This window comes from Ornithorhynchus anatinus, chromosome 15 (genome assembly GCF_004115215.2).
Source record: "Ornithorhynchus anatinus isolate Pmale09 chromosome 15, mOrnAna1.pri.v4, whole genome shotgun sequence".
Classification (NCBI taxonomy): Eukaryota; Metazoa; Chordata; class Mammalia; order Monotremata; family Ornithorhynchidae; genus Ornithorhynchus; species Ornithorhynchus anatinus.
Genome location: NC_041742.1, coordinates 8,554,334 through 8,575,599, shown reverse-complemented (window position 1 = coordinate 8,575,599; position 21,266 = coordinate 8,554,334). Strand labels below are relative to the sequence as shown.

General features: G+C 50.9%; 1 protein-coding gene across 2 annotated transcripts in view; it reads left to right on the top strand.

The window, feature by feature from the left end:
* Positions 1–21,266, top strand: part of SDK2 (sidekick cell adhesion molecule 2) — a 180,926-nt gene that overhangs the window by 118,769 nt on the left and 40,891 nt on the right. For both annotated transcript variants that reach the window (XM_029079921.2, XM_029079920.2), the window contains exons 19-27: positions 7,583–7,778; positions 7,974–8,072; positions 9,139–9,330; positions 10,438–10,559; positions 12,596–12,705; positions 12,849–12,999; positions 17,858–18,095; positions 19,110–19,225; positions 21,050–21,239. In XM_029079921.2, coding sequence (XP_028935754.1) covers positions 7,583–7,778; positions 7,974–8,072; positions 9,139–9,330; positions 10,438–10,559; positions 12,596–12,705; positions 12,849–12,999; positions 17,858–18,095; positions 19,110–19,225; positions 21,050–21,239 — 1,414 coding nt within the window. The remainder of the gene's footprint in view (positions 1–7,582; positions 7,779–7,973; positions 8,073–9,138; positions 9,331–10,437; positions 10,560–12,595; positions 12,706–12,848; positions 13,000–17,857; positions 18,096–19,109; positions 19,226–21,049; positions 21,240–21,266) is intronic.

The following is a 21,266-nucleotide window of genomic DNA, read 5'->3' as shown; positions in this document are numbered from 1 at the left end:
AGTTATCGCCCCGGCTCCCTCCTAACATTCCTCTCCAAACTCCCTCAGCAAATTTTCTATACCCCCTGCTTCCATTTCCTCTCCTCCATCTGTCTCCCCGGCCCCTTCCAATCTGACTTCCACTCCCTTCGCTCCCCCGAAGCTACCTTCTCAAAGGTCACGGATGATCTCCTTCTTACCAGATCCAGCGGCCTCTACTCCATCCTAATCCTCCTCGACCTCTCGGCTGCCTTTGACACTGTCGACCACCCCCTTCTACTGGAAACATTATCCAACCTCGGCTTCTCTGACTCTGTCCTCTCCTGGTTTTTCTCGTGTCTATCCGGCCATTCATTCTCAGTCTCTTTCGGGGGCTCCTCCTCTGCCTCCCACCTGCTAACTGTGGGGGTCCCTCAAGGTTCAGTTCTGGGTCCCCTTCTTTTCTCCATCTACACCCACTCCCTTGGAGAGCTCATTAGTATCCACAACTTCATCTTTATGTGGATGATTCCCAAATCTCCTTTTCCAACCCTCATCTCTCTACTTCTTTGCAGTCTCATTTCCTCTGACTTTAGGACATCTCTACTTGGATGTCCCACTGAGACCTCCAACTCGACAGGTCCAAAACAGAACTCCTCATCTTTCCACCCAAACCCTGTCCTCCCCTTCGTCTTTCCCATACCTGTAGTCAACACCACTCACCCGTCTCTTAGAAGCCCCTAACTTTGGCATTTTCCTCTATTCATCTCTTTCATTCAAGCCCACATATTCATTCGGTCGTCAAATCCTGTTGGTCCCATCTTCACCGTCGCTAAAATCCGCCATTTCGCTCGATCCTAACTGCTGCTTCACTGATCCAAGCGCTTATCCTCTCCCACCTTGACTAGCGTACCAGCCGCCTCCCTGACCTTCCTGCCTCCTTTCCCTCCCCACTTCAATCCATACTTCACTCTGCTGTCTGGTTCATTTTCCTAAAAAAAAAATGTTCAGGTCATATTTCTTCACTCCTCAAGAATCTCCAGTGATTGCCCAACCACCTCTGAATCAAACAGAAATTCCTTGGCATCAGGCTTAAAGAACTCAATCAGCTACCGTACGTCACTGATTTCCTACCACGGCCCAGCCCGTGCATTTTGCTGCTCTGATGTCAACCTGCTCGCTGTGCCTCAATCTCGACTATTCCATCGCCGACCCCTCACCCACGTCCTGCCTCTGGTCTGGACTCCCTCCCCCTTCGTATCCGACTTACCACTACTCTTCCTTCCTTCGAAGTCTCACTAAAATCACATCTCTTCCAAGACGGCTTCCCCGATTAAGCTCTCTTTTCCCCTACTCCTTCTCCCTTCTGTTTGCCTATGCTCTTGGATCTGAACCCCTTATTCACCCCACCCTCAGACCTTCAGCACTTATGTACATATCCATAATTTATTTTAATGTTTGTCTCTCCGTCTAGATTGTCAGCTCGTAGTGGGAAAGGAACGTGTCTGCCAACTCGGTTGTATTGTCTTCTCCCCGTGCTTAGTACCATTGATTAATAGTAGTCAGCCAGGCCTAATGGATAAAGCACGGGACTGGGAGTCAGTAGTACCCGGGTTCTAATCCCAGCTCCGCCACTTGTCTGCTGTGTGACGTTGGGCAAGTCACTTCACTTCTCTGGGCCTCAGTTATCTCATCTGAAAAATGGGGATTGAGGCTGTGAGCCCCACGAGGGAGAGGGACTGTATCCAACCTTGTATCTACCCCAGCGGTCAGAGCAATGCCTGACACATACTAAGTGCTTACCAAACTATTATTATTTCCATCACAGTAGTAATCATAATAGTTTAGTACTAGTAACCATTGTATTCAGAGGATTCATAGTACTAGTATAACAGTAGCGTTCTGAATCACCCACTATGTGCAGAGCACTGAACAAACTGCTGGGAAAGAAGTGCATGGGTGAGAATTAAACCCAATCCTGTGAGGGATTTACGGTCTAAGAATGAAAAAGGTAAGGAGGACTGGAAACAAACACATAAGATGAAGCAGTCAGAACACAGTAGCGATATTTGAGACAACGATGGTGCTAAGTAACTAGTAGGGTATTGTGGCAAACCTGAAGGCTCCTCGTGGCTCAGTCTGACAGTCGCCATAGGAGCGGTAGGAACGGCAGAATTTATTGAGCGCCCCCTCGGTGCTGGGTGCTGTAGACTTGTAAGCTCATTGCTGGGCAGGGAATGTGCCTGTTTATTTTTGTATTGTACTCTCCCACCTGCTCAGTACGATGCTCCACAAACAATAAGCGCTTAATAAATACGATTGAATGAATGAGTACTAGGCACTTGGGAAGTGCGGAACAACAAAATGATATGTTCCCTGCTCTCGGGGAGCTTACCGTCATAAGCTCCTGCTTCTACATCAACCTGCTTGTTGTGGGCAGGGAATGGGTTTGTTATATTGTTAGATTGTACTCTCCCAAGCGCTCAGTACAGTGCTCTGCACACAGGAAGCACTCAGTAAATACAACTGACTGACAAATACAGTTGACTGACTGCCCCTCCCTCTTCCCAGACATAGAGACACAAGAGAGATTCCCCAAGCTCTCTGGGTTCACCCCTCTCTGTGCCACACTCCTGGCCAAGGAGTTCTTTTCACTCTAACCTAAATCTTTCCTGTAATAATGGCCTAGTGGAAGAGCACGAGGCCCAGGGGAGACCAACATAAAAATATGGATAATGAGAGGGACCAAAAATAAATAAAACAGACGTATACCTATGTGAGCGCTAAGGAGATTGTAAATAAGTTCTTAGGTTCTCGAGAGGCCGAAAGGAATGATAATGGTTCAGGGTTCTGGGAAATGAATCGGGGAAAGCTTGCTGGGAGACGTGCAATTTTGAAGAGGGGTTTGAAAGTGGAGAGAGATGTGGTCTGTCAGAGGGGAGATGTTCAAGACAGAGGGAGAGGGTGAGCGAAGAGACGGAGGAGGGAGAGTCAGGTGGGGAATGGCTTGGGAGGGAGTGGGAGGGAGGGAATAGCGGGAGAAGAAAATGATAATGATGATTATGGTATTTGTTAAGTGCTTACTGTGTGCCGGGCACTGTAGTAAGCACTGGAGTGGATACAAGCAAATCAGGCTGGACACAGTCCAGGTCCTATGTGGGACTCACAGTCTCAATCCCCTTTGAGTGAGGGCTAACTTCCTGATGCTTTGAGCCCCAAGGACTTCAGGATAGAAGTTATAAAGCAGGGCAGATGGGGGAAGACTAGAATATTCATTCACCCCAAATTACTTCAGCCACCCTCTGTACAAAATGGTCGGTTCTCACTGTCTGAAAGTTTGTCTTCAAGCCCAAGAGCCAGGTACCAGTTTTTCCATATACTTATTCACCTTTCAAGGTACTTTTGTGGTTGCCCGTCTTGCATTTTGGTTGCCCCCTTGACCCCAAGTCCTGTAAAACGATCAGTGTCTTTCGGGATCCTCCAATTGACGATATGCTCCTCCAGTGCAGGGAGCAGGTCTTTGAATTGGATCGCGTGAGAAGCAGAGGGACTTAGTGGATAGAGTATGTCCCTGGGAGTCAGAAGGACCTGGATTCTAATCCCTGCTCTGCCACATGTCTGTTGAGTGACCTTGGGCAAGTCACTTCACTTCTCTGGGCCTCAGTTCCCTCATCTGTAAAAGGGAGATCAAGACTGTAAGCCCTCTGTGGGACAAGGACTGGGTCCAACATGAGTAACTTGTAACTACCCCAGCGCTTAGAACAGTGCTTGGCCTGTCTTTACAAGTACCATGCTTCTAAGGACCCAGTATAGAGCTAATAATAATCAAAATCACTGTGGTATTTGGTAAGCCTTTACTATGTACTAAGCACTGGGGTAGCTACAAGACCATCAGATCAGACAGTCACTGCCCCACAGTGGACTCACAATCTAAGAGAGAGGGAGAACAGGTACTGAATACCCATTTTGCCGGTGAGAGAACTGAGGTTCAGAGAAGCTAAGTGTCTTTCTGAAGGTCACCCAGGCAAGTGGCGGAGTTGGGATTGGAAACCAGGTCTCCTGAGTTCTAATGCTCAATAAAAATAATAATTATGGTAGTTGTTAGATGCTTACTATGCTCCAGGCCCTGTACTAAGTGCCGGGGTAGATACAAGCAAATCGGGTTGGACACAGTCCCTGTCCCACATGGCGCTCACAGTCTCGATCCCCATTTTACAGATGAGGTAACTGAGGCACAGAGAAGTAAAGTGACTTGCTCAAGGTCACACAGCAAGTGGTGTGGTGGTGGAGCCAGCATTAGAACCCATGACCTTCTGGCTACCATGATGATGATGGTGATGATACAATACCTTGCCAGGAGCTAATATGATCTGGGAGTCTAGCCCCCGCTTTCAACCAGAGTGGGGAGACCCTTAGTGCCTCAGTGTACCTATCTGTACAGTGGGATAGCAAGTCAGCCGGGCAAAACATCCATGGAGCATAACTTCCCACCCCTAAAAACTTCTCCATCCATAAATGCGCACTCACAACTGGGCCGCCATCTTGGGCTCTGAGCTGGAAACCGCAAGAAACAAAGTCAACATTGCTCCTACTTACAATCCCATCTCCTTAAACAGTTGAATTTGTTTCTAGATCTGGTTGGCTGGAGAAATCAGAAGATGCATTTATAAGGCTCATTTTCCTCTGCTTTCTTTTTAAAAGAGTAGTTATTCTAATTGGACCAAGTCGAAGAAAATAATATTTACTCAGATTTAGCACGTAAGCAAGGAGCTAAGCCGTAGCCCCTCTCTAATTAATTCTAAATTGTAATTAATTTAAATGTACATTAATTAAAGTGAATTAAAACATTAAACTTGTTTCTTAATCTACTCAAAAGAAGTTCAGGAATGTAATTGCCCCAGAACGCGAGCACCAGAAGAAGGAGGATATTTAACATACTTATTAAATGCCACTTAGTATTTCTGATTAGTATTTTTAGAGTCTAATTAGAATCTAATTAACTCGCTATAGGCTATCTCGCACAATGCCAATTAAATACCAAAGCATCCTTTATAAACATAAGACCATAAAAGGGAGTCGATTAAGGATTGTTTCAAGGGTAAGTTAATCAGAAATCACCGCCTTGCTATTGTTTCATCCCTATAAATATCCATGCCTATTAAAATTCAAGGGTTGATGTTTCCCATTACGGTCACTGATATTTAACCAACAGCAAATGAAAGCGGAGAGATCTCATCAGCGTCTGACATTGCTGATGATGGATAAGACTTGGGAGGGGCAGAAGCAGATGGCAAAGAGACAAGGGGCTGGGACATTAGTCCATCAGCGGGATTTGGGGTTGACCAGGGCGGCGAGGTTGTTGGGAGGAAGGGTACCACTGAAACTCCGGGTGGGATTTCCCTCTCATGTAGTGGCGTCAGAAAATTAATTCTGTCATATTTATTGAGCGCTTACTGTGTGCAGGGGAGAGAGTGGATGGGTAGCGGGAAGAGAGCTGATTGTGCCCTAAAGCCAGTGGCCAGGAGTCTCTGCTTGATGTGGAGAGGAGCGGGCAACCATGCCAATGGTATGCCAAACGATGGGTCTCTTCTTTCTGTGAGTTTACGGGTCTGGAACTTGGTCTCGGGGAGGTAGATGAGGGCAGAAGCTGCTGACCAAATTCATTTCACTACACACTGGGTCAATTGAGGCAGAGATGGGAGGAAGGACAGTGTGAGGTCAAAGGTCCCCATGACCTAGGATGTTCACACTACAAGTCCCAGAAGACTGTGGGAAGATTCTGGACACAAATATCAGTGCTTAGCACAATGCTTGGCACATAGTAAATGCTTAAATACCATCATCATCATCAGTTATTCACCCCCGCTTCAAAGCCTTATTGAAGGCACATCTCCTCCAGGAAGGCTTCTCTGGCTAAACTCCCCCTTTATTCTTCTCCTACCCCCTCTGCATCGCACTGACTTGCTCCCTTTCTTCTTCCCCTCTCCCATCCCCACAACACTTACATACGTATCTGAAATTTATTTATATTAATGTCTGTCTCCCCCTTTCTAGACTATAAGCTCACTGTGGACCAGGAAGGTGTCAGTTTATTGTTGTACTGTACTCTTCCAAAAGCTTGGTCCAGTGCTTTGCCCACAGCAAGGGCTCAGTAAATAGGATTGAATGAAAAATACGGAGCGTGTCCCAGCCCAGATGTGGAAGTACGGGGCACTTAAAGTGAGCAAGAGCGAAGTTGATACTTTGTCAACTGACCCATTTAGCTGAAACAGGCCCCATTCCACAAGCTCTGTACGTTTTCCTAACATCATCCAGGGCTGGGAGACGGGCAGAGCCTGGAGTAAAGGAGCACCGAGGAATCGGGACACCCAGGTTCTAATCCCGGCTTTGCCACTTACTGCCTTGTGACCTTACACAAATCCCTTCTTTGTCCCTCAGTTCCCTCATTAGAAAAATGGGGAATCAATACCAGTTCTCTTCCTACTTAGCCCCTACTTGGGGATTTGATGATCTTGTATCTACCCCAGTGCTTATTATAGTGCTCGGCACATTGTAAGAGCTTAACAAATGCCTCTATTATTATTATTTATTATTGTTATAATAATATATGTCTGGCACATAGTAAATACTCAACAAATACAATAATAATAGTAATTACTATTATTAAGGGGTTGAAACACTTGCCTTCCCTCCCTCTCGAGCTGTGATCCCTTGTAGGACACGGACTCTGGCCGATCTGATTTCCTGATATCTCCCCCAGTCCATAGCAAAGAGTGTGAACCCTAGTACTTTAGTACTATAGTACGTTGGTACTAGAGTAAGTAGTTTTTAAATCACTACTGACAGTCACCAACCACAGATTCAGGCCCATCCAAGTTCTTCAAGTGCCCGTGTCACTGCATTGACCCCCAAGTTGGGCCTAGAGAGAAGCAGCGTGGCCTAGTGGATAGAGCATGGGCCTGGGAGTCGGAAGGACCTGGGTTTTAATCCCTGCTCCGCCACTTGTCCGTCTTGTGGCTTTAGGCAAGTCACTTTATTTCTCTGGGCTTCAGTTACCTCATCAGTAAAATGGGCATGAGAGTGTTAGCCCCATGTAGGACAGGGACTGTGTCCAACCTGATGATCTTGTCTCTACCCCAGTGCTTACAACAGTGTTGGACACATGGTAAGTGCTTAATAAATACCCTCATTATAATCTAGTTGGGCCCAGCCCCAGCATTTTGGCAGTGCTTCAGCCCATTGGCAGTGCTTAATAAATCCCATCATATTTATAATGGCCGGAGGCTGCCCTAGCAGCCTCAAGATCATAATAATAATAATGTTGGTATTTGTTAAGCGCTTACAATGTGCAGAGCACTGTTCTAAGCGCTGGGGTAGATACAGGGTAATCAGGTTGTCCCACGTGAGGCTCACGGTCTTAATCCCCATTTTACAGATGAGGGAACTGAGGCACAGAGAAGTTAAGTGACTTTCCCACAGTCACACAGCTGCCAAGTGGCAGATCCGGGATTCGAACCCATGACCTCTGACTCCCAAGCCCGGGCTCATTCCACTGAGCCAAGATGCATGGTCACCCCGGCAGGGGGAGGAAAGAGACACTGACAAACACCCTCTGTTTCCCCAGCTCATTGCCTGGGAGCCGGAGCAGGAAGAGGAGGTTACCGTGGTGACTGTGAGACCCAACTTTCAGGATAGCATCCACGTGGGTTTCATCTCGGGCCTGAAGAAGTTCACGGAGTACTTCACATCGGTGCTGTGCTTCACCACGCCCGGGGACGGACCCCACAGCTCCCGGCAGCTGGTCCGCACCCACGAAGATGGTATGTCTCCCCTCCGTCACCTCGCCAAGATTTCGGGACCCACCGGCGTGGTGGAGGTGGGCCGGAGGGGCTCCGCAGCCTGGCTGCTGGGGCAATCCTCCGCTCCAGTGAGGATCTGTCACTGCTGAGAGAGTTGGGAGCCACTCTCGTTAGCTCTAACTTTCCTCGGGGTATATTGGGGTTTTCGGGGGGTAGTTCCTGGCCCCGTGGGACACCTCGGCTTCAGCGATATCCTGGACACCTCCCTGAAGGTCAGCTGGCAAGAGCCCGTGGAGAAGAACGGGATCCTCACGGGTAAGTGCTGAGCTTCTTCGAGGCTCAGAAGTCATAATAATAATAATAACAATAATAATAATGAAGGTATTTGTTAAGCACTTGCTATGCGCTAGGTGCTGTACTAAGCACTGGGGTAGATAGAAGCTAATCAGGTAGGACACAGTCCTTATCCCACATGAGGCTCACAATCTTCATCCTCATTTTTCAGATGAGGGAACTGAGGCATAGAGAAGTTAAACGACTTGCCCAGGGTCACCCAGTAGGTCATGTTGCTTGAGCGCTTACTGTGTGCAGTGCACTGTACTAGACGTCGGGAAGAGGACAGTACAGTAAAGTTGGTGGACATGATCCCTGCCGTCAAGGAGTGGAGGAAACGGTCATTGAAATGAATTACAGGGAAGGGCCAGGGGAAGCAGTGGAAGATCGAGATGCCTGCTTAAGGACTTGGGGTTGGGGCAGGGTGAGCCCCCAAATGCTTAGAGGGTGAAGGACTCAGGTGCCTAGGTGCTGCAGCAGCTGGGAAGACAGGGAGCCGCATGGCCTAGTGGATAGACCACAGGTCTGGGAATCAGAAGGACCTGGGTTCTCATCTCTGCTCCACCACTTATCTGCTGGGTGATTCGGGGCAAGTCCCTTTACTTCTCTGGGCCTCAGTTTCCTCAGCTGTAAAATGGGGATTAAGACTGTGAGCCCTATGTGGAACAGGGTCTGTGTCGACCCAATTACACTCAACAAATATCACAATCATCATCATCAGGAGAGCTGAGTCAGGAGAGACACCCCGATCTATAGAATCCCAATATCGTAACCCTCGCTCACAGTGGAGTCCAACAGCACCATGAGCTGCCCTTTACCCCTATCCCCACAGGTGGGAGCCCAGTCAGGGCTCCTCCATTGGTCGCTCTCCTTCAGGGCCGGCAACCCCTCAGCCCAGCCTGGCCCAAGGTGCCCGGGTGGACAAGCTCCGCGCTCGGGGATGGGGACGTCAAGGAGGTCGGCCGGCTGCTTGCACCATCCGGACCGGGGTGAGAGACAGAAGGAGAGGTCCTGGGCAGTGGCAGATACACTCTCATGCTCTCCGCAGGTTACCGGATCTCCTGGGAGGAATACAACCGCACCAACACCCGGGTGACGCACTACCTGCCCAACGTCACGCTGGACTATCGGGTCACCGGCCTCACCGCCCTCACCACCTACACCATCGAAGTGGCATCCATGACCTCCAAGGGGCAGGGACAGGTGTCCTCCTCCACCATCTCCTCCGGGGTGCCGCCAGGTGAGGACGCCCGCCCCCCAGGGAAGCAGCAGGGGAAGAGCAAACCCCGGCTCTGCCCCGTCCTCCGCTCCCGGAAGCAGGCACCCCAGCCTAGATCCGGACCCCCGTAGAGGCAGCCCAGAGGGACGTAGAGGGAGACGTAAGGACCAGAGGGCTTCTGCAGTGAGCGAAAGTGGGGAGGATCAATCTGGGAAGGCTTCCTGGAGGGGAGATGATTTGCTGATGGGAACTGATAGCGTAGGACCGAGGGGAGGAGTCAGATTACCTGCCGTCCACTCTTGAGGTCTACTTCTGTGATCAGTCGATGGTAATTACTGAGAGTTTACACAGAGCACTGGATTAAGCTTTTGGAAGGGTTAAGTACCCTGCAGACCTCGAAGTTGGTAGACACAGGAGTTGATAGACACAATCTCGGACCACAAGGTTAAGTCAATCAATCAATGGTATTTACTAAGCACTTGATGTGTGCAGTGCCCCGTACAGAGCACTTGGGAGAGCACAGGACAACAGAATTGGTAGATACATCCCCTGTCCACAGTAAGCTTGCAGTCTAGAAGGATCTTACAGTCTAGTGGGGGAGACCGACATTAAAATAAAATGACAGGTAAGGGAAGCTTCGGAGTATCAGGATACATACAGAAGGGCTCTGGGGCTGGGGGCGGGGAGAGTATCAAAGAGCCTAGGCGGTAAAGACCCAAGAGCATAGAAAACACAGAAGGGAGGAGAATAGCGGAGAGGGATGAGAGGTTAATCAGGGAAGGCTTACTTTGTGCAGAGCACCGTACTAAGCGCTTGAGGCAGTACAATACAATATTTTAGCAGACACGTATCCTGCCCATAATGAGCTTCCAGTCTACAGAGGACCTTCTCCCCCTATGGGGCTGACACCCTAAGGCCAAAGCCCCATAAAAGGTGGGCTTCCCCCCGGACCCCGCAATAGCAGGGATCTCAGAGAAGCCTCAGTTCCAGGTGTTTCAACTCAAACTCTGCCACTGCCACCCACTCCCGAACTCAGGACCCGGGAAGATGGAAACTCAGGGGTTCCCCTTCCTCTCTGGGTGTTGGCACCACCCCCCACTTCCACCTTCCTTGGCTTTCTCCTTCCAGAGCTTCCAGGGGCTCCCACCAACCTGGGCATCTCTAATATCGGTCCCCGCTCTGTGACCCTCCAGTTCCGACCCGGCTACGATGGGAAAACATCCATCTCCCGGTGGCAGGTGGAGGCCCAGGTAATAATAATGTATATCGTATTTGCTAAACGCTTGCTATGTGCCAGGCACTGTACTAAGCGCAGGTAAGAGCAGGCCCAGTCCTCCCCAGAGGATCCGGCCCCATCCTCCATTGGCTGATACGGACCCTGCGGCCCAAGTCTGAAAGGTGTTCACTGTTGTGACACGGTCCCTCTCATTAGGTCTGACCGATAAGACCCTGCGTCTTTTCCGTCGCTGACTCCAACCCCCTTTATTTAAAAAAAAAATGATATCTGTTAAGCGCTTACCTATATGCCAGACACTGTAAAACGTCCTGGGAATCATGAGATGAGGTAACTGAGGCACAAAAAAGAGAGGTGACTTGCCCAGACAAGTGGCAGAGCAGAGGATTAGAACCCAGGTCTTTTTGAGTCCTGGGCCTGTGCTCTATCCACTGGATTATGTTGTTTCTCATTATCTCTGCCCCACCATTTTGGCTGTGGATTCCTGGACGATGTCCACAAACGTAGCAAGTGGTGTCTGTGCTTCAGTCATCTGCATAATTTGCATGATTGTAGTATTTGTTAGGCACAGACTACCTATCAAGGACTATTCTAATTACCCGGGGCAGATAAGAGTTAATCAGATCAGATGCAGTCCCTGCCCTGCATGGGGCTTGCATAGAAGAGAGAAATCACCATTTTACAGATTAGATAATTAAGGCACAGAGAAGTTCCATCATTCATTCTATCGTATTTATTAAGTGCTTCCTTTGTGTCGAGCACTCTAGTAAGTGCTTGGGAAAGTACAATACAACAATAAACAGTGACATTCCTTGCCCACATGAGTTCAAAGTCTAGAGGCGGGGTGACAGACATCGATACAGATAAATAAAATTACAGATATTTACATAAGTGGTAACTCTTCCACGGTCCCACAGCAGACGAGTGGCAGGGCGGAATTAAAACCCAGGTCCATCTGACTCCCAGGCCCGTGGTCTAACCATTATGCTACTCTGCTTCCTCCTTTCTCCCGAAACCCGGCATCTGCTGGGTCAGAAGAGGTCATCCCAACCTGGAAGACCATCTTGTTGGGCTCCCCCGGAACACAGGCACCCCGACAATGGAGATTTGTGGGACTGCCACACTGCAGAAACTGTTTGATTTATTGAATCGTCTTTATAGAGCACTGACTGTGTGCAGAGCACTGTAGTAAGCGCTTGGGAGAGTACAATACAACAATAAACAAGCACATTCCCTGCCCACGACGAGCTTACAGTCTGGAAACGAGCTGTTTCATGGTTGTCGCTGTGAGGAGCCCCAATCTAGAACTCTGGCGGCAGGGAGAGGTAGGACCTTAGCTCAGAAGTTGTTTTCTCCCCAGTTCTGCTCCGTGACCGTGGCACAGAGAAGGTGTGAGGCCTAGCGGAAAGGTCCCGGGCCAGAGAATCAGATGACCTGAGTTCTCAACCCGGCTCTGCCACTCTTTTTTTTATGGTATTTGTGAAGTACTTACCATGTCCAGGGTACCGTTCTAAGTCCTGGGGTAGGAGCTAATCAGGTTGGACCCAATCCCTGTCCCAGATGGGACTCATAGTCTTAATTCCCATTTTACAGGTGAGGGAACTGAGCCCCAGAGAACTGAAGGGACTCATCCAAGGTCATCCAGCAGACAAGTGGTGGAGCTAGGATTAGAACCCAGGTCCTTCTGACTCCCAGACCTCTGCTTTAACCACTAGTACTGGCTTGCTGGGTGGCCTTGGGCAACTGGTTTCATCTTTCTGGACCACGGTTTCCTCGTCTTCAAATGGGGGTTCATTGCCCATTCTCCCTCTCCCTTCCACTGTAAGACCCATGAGGGACAGGGACTGGGTCCAACATCTTCCTCCTGTATCTTCCCCAGCATTCAGCACACTGTAAGAGCTTAGTACATACCACATTGTCAGCCCAGGGCTCATTCTCGGGCTCCGGGACATGCACGGGCTCGAGGGTGACCCCGGCAGAGGGGGTTGCCCCTCTGCCCACCACCTCCGCCCCCCACCATCCGGATCTCACGGACCCTCCCCTCGCCCGCAGGTGGGAGTGACCGGCGAGGGGGAAGAGTGGGTGCTGGTCCACCACGTCAGCAACGAACCCGACGCCCGCTCCCTGGAGGTGCCCGACCTCAACCCCTACACCCACTACAGGTCAGAGCAGGGGGCCCAGCGGGTGGGACCTGCCCGGGGTCCCCTTGACCTCAACCCGGGTGAGCCCCGGTCATCCCCACCCTCCAGGAAGCATTCTGTGTCTCTGTGTCTCTGTGTCCGGGCTCCTCCGCCGACCTCCTCAGCTTCCGCATGCGGCAGGTGAACATCGTGGGTAGCAGCCCGCCCAGCCTGCCCTCCCGCCGCATCCAGACCCTCCAGGCGGCCCCCGATGTGGCACCCGCCAACGTCACCCTGCGCACAGCCAGCGAGACCAGCCTGTGGCTACGTTGGATGGTAAAGCCGGGCCCCGGGGGCTGAAGGGTGGAAGACCTGGGCTCAAGGGGCCAGGGGATGGCGAGGCCAGAACCCTCGGGGGGCCGGAGCAAGGAATCATCACCGGGGGGAGTGCCACGTACCACTTGGCACCCCTGCCCTATCGCCAATCTCCTCTTCCCCTTGTCCGTTTGGATCGCGGGCCCCCGGAGAACCAGGGTCTGAGGCCAATTCCCACCTTGTAGCACTTGCCGTCGCTTAGTACAGTGCTCGGCACACTGAAAGTGCTTAACAAATGCCATTTTTATTATCAGTGTTCCCTGACTCAACCAGAAGCCAGGGCCAGTCGAGCAATGGTATTTATTGAGTGCATATTGTGTGCAAACACCATAGTAAGAACTTGGAAGAAGACAGTATAATAGAGATGATCCTGCCCTCTGAGAACTGACCTCTCTCCAGCCTCCTGGGGTCATGATATCCTCTCTGTCTGCAAGGGACCTTCCCCTCCTGGCAGCCCAATGAATAATCAATCAATTAATCTTAATTATTGAGCGCTTACTGTGCAGAGCACTGTACTGAGCACTTGGGAAAATACAGTATGGCAATATAACCGACACATTCGCTACCCACAGCAAGCTTACGGGACTAGAGTCAGTCAGTCAGTCTTATCTGTTGAGCGCTTACTGTGTGCAGAGCACTGTACTAAGCACTGTACTGGCTCAGTGGAAAGAGCCCGGGCTTTGGAGTCAGAGGTCATGGGTTCGAATCCCGGCTCGGTCACTTGTCAGCTGTGTGACTTTGGGCAAGTCACTTAACTTCTCGGTGCCTCAGTTACCTCATCTGTAAAATGGGGGTGCAGACTGTGAGCCCCACGTGGGACACCCTGATTCCCCTGTGTCTACCCCAGCACTTAGAACAGTGCTCGGCACATAGTAAGCGCTTAACAAATACCAACACTTTGGAGAGTACAATATAATAGACACATTTCCTGTCCACAATGAGCTTACAGTCTACAGGAGCCCAACACCCCCAGACCGGATCCCAGGGGAACCAGCTGCCCCACCAAGCAAGCACCTCAGTGGCCCAGGGCCCTCAACCTTACTTCCAAAGCCTTTTTGTGGCTGGTATTGGTTAAGCACTCTCTAACAATAGTAAATAATAATAATTGTAGTATTTGCTAAGTGCTTACTATGTATCAAGCACCACACTAAGATAATCAGGTCACACAAGGGACTCAGAGACTAAGAGTGAAAAGAGGGATTGAATCCCCAGTTTGGAGATGAGGAAACTGGGACACAGAAAAATTAAATGACTTGTCCCAGGTCACACACAGCAGGCAAGTGGCTGAGCCAGGATTAAAACCCAGGTCTTCTGTGCCTGAAGCGGAGCTCAAGATATGATTCCCCCCACCCACCAACCTTTCCCCCATCCCTGTTGGTGACTCCCTTTCTACTCCCTGTCCCCTTGAAAGACCACCAGGACCCTCTCCCCTGTAGCAGAGTTGGAAGTTTAACAGGGACAGTCATAAAAATAATTGTAGTATTTGTTAAGTGCTTACCGTATGCCAGGCACTGTTTTAAGTCCTGGGCTAGCTACAAGATTATCAGGTTGGACACAGTCTGTGTCCCCCATAGGGCTCACCATTTTACAGATGAGGGAACCAAGGCACAGAGAACTTTAAGTGACTAGTCCCAGGTCACTCAGCAGACAAGTGGCTGAGCCAGGATTAGAACTCAGGTCCTTATAACTCCTAGGTCCTTGCTCTATCCACTAGGCCATGGTATTTCTTGATTCAGGAATCGGGGAGGGGAACCAGTTGGGGGCTGTGGAGCTGGGTAGGAGGAGATAAGGACCCTAGGGAGATTTCAGCTCCACTTCATGGTGCCCGACCCCTTCCCTTCTCTAGAAGCTAAGAGAGTGTGAAAATAAAATTCTTTTATAACGGGGCAATCCCAGAGATTGTCCTCTTAATGGTCTCTGGTTCATTTCCCTAAGTATCTTCCCAAGTAGAGGGAAGGGAAATAATGAGGAGGAGGGAGGAGAGAGAGGTTCTCTCGGGACTTTGATCTGGAGACTCAGGCCCACACTCAGACCCGTTGCCCCGCCTCCCCTCCCCACCCCACAACCCAACTCACGGCCTCACATAACTCACCTAAAACTGGATCAAAGGCAAGAGCAAAAGGGGACTGGAACAGATTGCTGTTAGTCAATTCTATTTATTGAGCACTTATTGTATGCAGACCACTAGACTAAACACTTGGAAGCCACAGTATGACATTAAACAGACACATTCTCGGTCTACAAAGAGCTTGGAGTCTAGAGGAGGGGACAGATATAAATAAATAAATTATAGATATGGTTATAAATGCTGTGGGGCTGGGGGGCAGGGGTGAATAAAAGGGATTAAGTCAGGGTGATGCAGAAGGGAGTGGGAGAAGAGGAAAGGGGGGCTTAGTTAGGGAAAACCTCTTGGAGGAGATGTGCCTTCAATAAGGCTTTTAAAGAGGGGAGAGGAATTGTCTGTTGGATATGAGGCGGGAGGGCATTCCAGGCCAGAGGCAGGATGTGGGCGAGAAGTCAGCAGCGAGATAGACGAGATGGAGGTACGGTGAGAAGGTTGGCATTAGAGGAGCAAAGTGTGCAGGCTGGGTTGGAGTAGGAGAGTAGCGAGGTGAGGTAGGGAGCAAGGTGATTAAGTGCTTTAAAGCCAATGGTGAAAAGTTTCTTTCTGATGCAGAGGTGGATGGGCAACCACTGGAGTTTCTTGAGGAGTGGGAAAGCCTGGCCTGAACGTTTTTGTAGAAAATGATCCGGGTAGCAGAGTGGAGTGTGGACTGGAGTGGGGAGAGACAGGAGTCAGGGAGGTCAGCAAAGAGGCTGATACAGGAATCAGGGCAGGAGAGGATGAGTGATTGGATTAACGTGCTGCCTGGGTAAGGGTGCCCGACCTGGTTTCCTGCACGAAGGGCAGCAGTGGGGGGGGGGGGGGGGGGTAGCGGGGAGGGCCTTAGAGTGGTGAGGGATTGGGCTTAGACCAAAGGAAGAACTTCCCAACAGTGAGGATTGGCTGCCCAGGTGGCAGAAGCTGAGAGAGTGGTTGCCATCTCCTCTCTTGGAGTCCTTTCGAACAAGAGACATTCCATCTGTAAGGATTGGCTTAGGAAACTTCCTGCCTCCTGGTGTGTAAGCGCTGGAGAGAATGCAAGAGAATGCATGGGATCGGGAGTTAGAGGACTTGGGTTCTATGGCTCAGTGGAAAGAGCACGGGCTTTGGAGTCAGGGCTCATGAGTTCTAATCCCAGCTCTGCCACTTGGCTGTGTGACTGTGGGCAAGTCACTTAACTACTCTGTGCCTCAGTTCCCCCATCTGTAAAATGGGGATTAAGACTGTGAGCCCCATGTGGGACAACCTGATTCCCCTATGTCTACCCCAGCGCTTAGAACAGTGCTCGGCACATAGTAAGCGCTTAACAAATATTATTATCCCAACTCCGCCACTTGCCTGCTGGCTGACGTTTCTGAGCAAGTCTGTCAGTCGGTCAACATGCTTGTGGGCAGGACCATTGCTCACAGGAGATGTGTCTGGTGTCGTACTGTACTATCCCAAGCACTTAGCACCGTGCTGTGCACACGGTGAGTGCTCAATAAATCCCAGTGGAAAGAGCACAGGCTTTGGAGTCAGAGGTCATGAGTTCGAATCCCGGCTCTGCCACCTGTCAGCTATGTGACTGTGGGCAAGTCACTTAACTTCTCTGTGCCTCAGTTACCTCATCTGTAAAATGGGGATGAAGACTGTGAGCCCCACGTGGGACATCCTGATTCCCCTGTGTCTACCCCAGCGCTTAGAACAGTGCTCGGCACATAGTAAGCGCTTAACAAATACCAACATTATTATTAATAAATATGACTGAATGCATGAATGAAGTATTTATTGAGCTTTCCCTTCCGTGGGCCTCAGTTTCCTCATCTTTCAAATGAAGATTCACTATCTGTTCTCCCTCCCCTTTAGACTGTGAGCCTTGTGTGAGACAGCGATTAATAATGTTGGTATTTGTTAAGCACTTACTATGTGCAAAACACTGTTCTAAGCGCTGGGGAGGTTACAAGGTGATCAGGTTGTCCCACGTGGGACTCACAGTCTTAATCCCCCTTTTCAGATGAGATACCTGAGACACAGAGAAGTTAAGTGACTTGCCCAAAGTCACACAGCTGACAAATGGCAGAGCCGGCATTAGAACTCATGACCTCTGACTCCCAAGCCCAAGCTCTTTCCACTGAGCCAAGGATTGTGTCTGACTTCTTTGCACTGGATTTACCCTCGCTCTTAGCCCCTCAACAAAAAGCACAATTACTGTTATTGCTGAGGGAACAAATAGTCATATTTAGTGAGTGTTTACTGTGTACTAAGCGCTTGGGAGAGTACAATTCAACAATATAAGTGAAACATTCCCTGCCCACAGTGAGTCTAGAGATCATTTTACTTATGAGGAAACTGAGCCCCAGAGAGGACAGTAACTTTCCCAATAGTAATAATAGTGGTATTTGGTTAAGCACTTACTATGTGCCAAGCACTTTTCTAAAGCTGGGGTAGCTGCAAGGTAAGCAGGTTGTCCCATGTGAAGCTCACAGTCTTAATCCCCATTTTACAGATGAGGTAACTGAGGCACAGAGAAGTTAAGTGACTTGCCCAAAGTCACACAGCTGATAAGTGGCAGAGCCAGGAGTAACACCCACTACCTCTAACTCCCACGCCCGGGTTCTTTCCCCTACGCTGCTTCCGAGACTAGACTCTGGGTCTCCCATCTTCTCCATGACCTTCACAGCGAGGGTCCGGCGGGGGCCCGTCAGACGTCTCAGCCACATCCCCTCTGCCCCACAGCCCCTCCCGGAGGCGGAGTACAACGGCAGCCCAGAGTCGGTGGGCTACAAGATCAAGTGCGCTCGAGCCGACGGGACGGGCAAGGCCGCGGCCCACGTGATCCCCGACCGGGCGGAGCGCGAATACACCCTCGAGGACCTGGAGGAGTGGACCGAGTATCGTGTCCAAGTCCAGGCCTTCAACGCCATCGGCCCCGGGCCCTGGAGTCAGGTGGTCGTCGGACGGACCAGGGAGTCAGGTAGCCGCCCCCCCAGCCTTTCCCCCACGTACGCACCCCCGGGACCCAGAATCAGTGAGCCTGCGGGGAGGGGCCGGGGGACCAAGAATTGCAACTGATTGGTTGAAAAGTTCAGTCCGGCCCTCCCTGGATTGAGCGATGGTAATGCTGGGGGCCATGAGGAGGAGCACCGGGAAGGCCGCATCCCAATGGCTTTCGGGCCTGGTCATCCCCGACACTGGCTAAGGCCTCCCCTCAGGACCCCTTCTACATCCGGCTGGACCTCCGTGCCCACCCTGCTCAGGGCACGCCCGACCCGTGAGTTTGTTCATTCAACCGTATTTATTGAGGGCTTGCTGTCAGTCGTCAGTCAAAAGTATTTACTGAGTGCTTACTGTTTTCCGAGCTTTATACTAAGCTGTTGGGAGAGTGCAGTATAACAGGCACATTCTCTGTCCACAACGAGCTTACGGTCTAGAAGGGGGAGACCGATATTAATAGTAATAAATTGCAAATACAGGCAAAAGTGCTGTGGGGCTGGAAGTGGGAGATGAATGAAGGGAGGTCGTCAGGGTGATGCAGAAGGGCGAGGGAGAAGAGGAAAGGAGGGCTTAAACAGGGAAGGCCTCTTGGAGGAGATGTGCCTTCAATATAGGGGGATAGTAATCTTGTCAGATTTGAGGAGAGAGCATTCTAGGACAAATAAAATGTGGGCGAGAGACTCCGAGACCGATGCCATCGGGATACAGTGGGTAGATTGACATTAGAGTAGTGCAATGTGAAGACTGGGTTGTAGTAGGAGAGTAGCGTGGGTGAGGTCGGAGGGATCATGGTGACCGAGTGCTCTAAAAAGTGCCCGGAGAGCGCAAGGCCAGGCTGCTCGGATCCCTTGTGGCTAACTCACGCTGTCGCTATAGTGACCGGCCTCAGCGCCCTCTCGCCCTGCTTTCCTATGCCCAGACCTCACCCCTCGGGGTCTAGTTCGGGTCTCTGGACCCTGACCCGACCTCTCCATCCCCAACCTGGCCTCCCCAGTGCCCTCATCCGGCCCCACCAACGTCTCAGCACTGGCCACCACCTCGAGCAGCATGCTGGTCCGTTGGAACGAGATCCCCGAGGCCGATCGCAACGGACTCGTCCTAGGCTACAAGGTGAGTCCTGTGGGGGTGGGGGACGGGGCCCACCGGGGTCTGCCGTGAGTGGGTGGGGAGGGGGTGGAGATGTTCATACTCCTCCCTTGGGGGTCCACTCCCGTTTTGGGTTGCGGGGGTGGTTAATGGTATTTGTTAAGCACTTACTATGTGCCAAACACTCTTTTAAGCAGCATGGCATAGTGTGTAGAGCTTGGGCCTGGGAGTGAGAAGGTCTTAGATTCTCATCCTGGTTTTGCCACTTGTCTGCCGTGTGATATTGAGCCAGTCACTTCACTTCTCTGTGCCTCGGTTGCCTCATCTGTAAAATGGTGGAATGAGACTGTGAGCCCAATGTGAGTCAGGGACTGTGTCCATCCCGATTTGCTTGTAACCACCCCGGCCCTAAATGTAACGACCAGCACATATTAAGCGCTTAACAAATACCGTAATTATTATTATTAAGCGCTGGGGTGGATACAGTGAATTAGGTTGGACACGGTCCCTGTCCCGCGTGGGGCTCAGAGTCTAAGTAGGAGGGAGAATAGGATAATTGAGGCTTGTAGAAGTGAAGTGGTTTGCTCAAGGTCACACAGCAAGCATTTGACAGAGTTGAGATTAGAACCCAAATTCTATCAATCAGCCAGGCATTCGTATTTATTGAGTGCTTCAGAGAGCACAACATAACAATAGAACAGACGCATTCCCTGTCCACAGTCTAGAGGTCAGATTAGAACTCAGGTCCTCTGACTCCTAGGATCATGCTCTTTCCATTAGACCTACCTGTTTGTGTTCCCTGCCTGACCCTTTCCGGCCTGATGGTTTCCTGAGTCCAGATTCGTAAAGTTAGGAACCTTGAGGAGAAGAGAGAAGGAAGCTGTGGGCCCCTGGTGGAAAGGAAGGCAGAGGACCAAAAAATAATTTATTTAATGTCTGTTTCCCCCTCTAGACAGCAGGCTCACTGTGGGCAGGGAAATGTGTCAGTTATATTGTTATATTGTACTTGTTTTGTATATTGCAGGCAAGTGGCAGAGCCGGGATTAGAACCCAGGTCCTCTGACTTCCAGGCCTGTGTTTTACCCACCAGGCCGCACTGCCTCTCAGTCTAGGGGACTTCCACCCCAGAGTGAGTAATTCTTCCTGGAAAAGTGTGGCTGGCTAGGGGGTGAGGGGTCAGGAGCCCTGGAATCCCAGTTCCCCCAACATAAAGAAGCAGCAGCGTGGCTTCGTGGAAAGAACAGGGGCTTGGGAGTCAGAGGACCTGGGTTCTAATCCCGGATATGCCACTTGTCTGCTGTGTGACCTCGGGCAAGCCACTTAACTTCTCTGTGACTCGGTTATCTCATCTGTAAAATGGGGATGAAGACTGTGAGCCCCTCGTGGGACAACCTGATTACCTTATATCTACCCCAGCGCTTAGAACAGTGCTTGGCACATAGTAAGCGCTTTACAAATGCCATCATCATCATCATAAAGGAGGTACTGTGTGACCATGGGCCAAGCAGAGCCCTTCTCTGGCCCAGTGTCCCCTCTGAGGAGCAGGAGGGCAAATCCTTGGCCCCGGTCCTTCCTTCAGGGAAGGAATATCGATCTGTCTTCCCCTCTAGACTGTAAGCTCGTCGTGGGCAGGGAATGTGTCTGCTTATTGTTATAGTGTATTCTCCCAAGAGCTTAGTAAAGTGCTCTGTACGTAGTCGGCAGTCAATAAATACGACTGACTGACTGGCTGATAGGAAAAGATCCAGGTGGGACCCTAGCCAGGAGCAGGAGTCCGGAGAGGTCTAGGCTGGGCCGCGGGTCCGGGCCCCGGCCGCTGACCACCCCGCCATCCCCTGCGGCCGCCAGGTGTTGTTCAAGGAAAAGGACTCGGACGGCCAGACGCAGTTCTGGCCGGTGGAAGGGAACACTTCCCGAAGCGTCCAGCTCACGGGCCTGGCCAAGTACGTGCTCTACGAGATCCGGGTGCTGGCCTTCACGCGCGTCGGGGACGGTGGGCCCAGCACCCCGCCCGTCCTGGAGAGGACCCTCGATGACGGTGAGTGGGCAAGCAGCGGCACCCCTG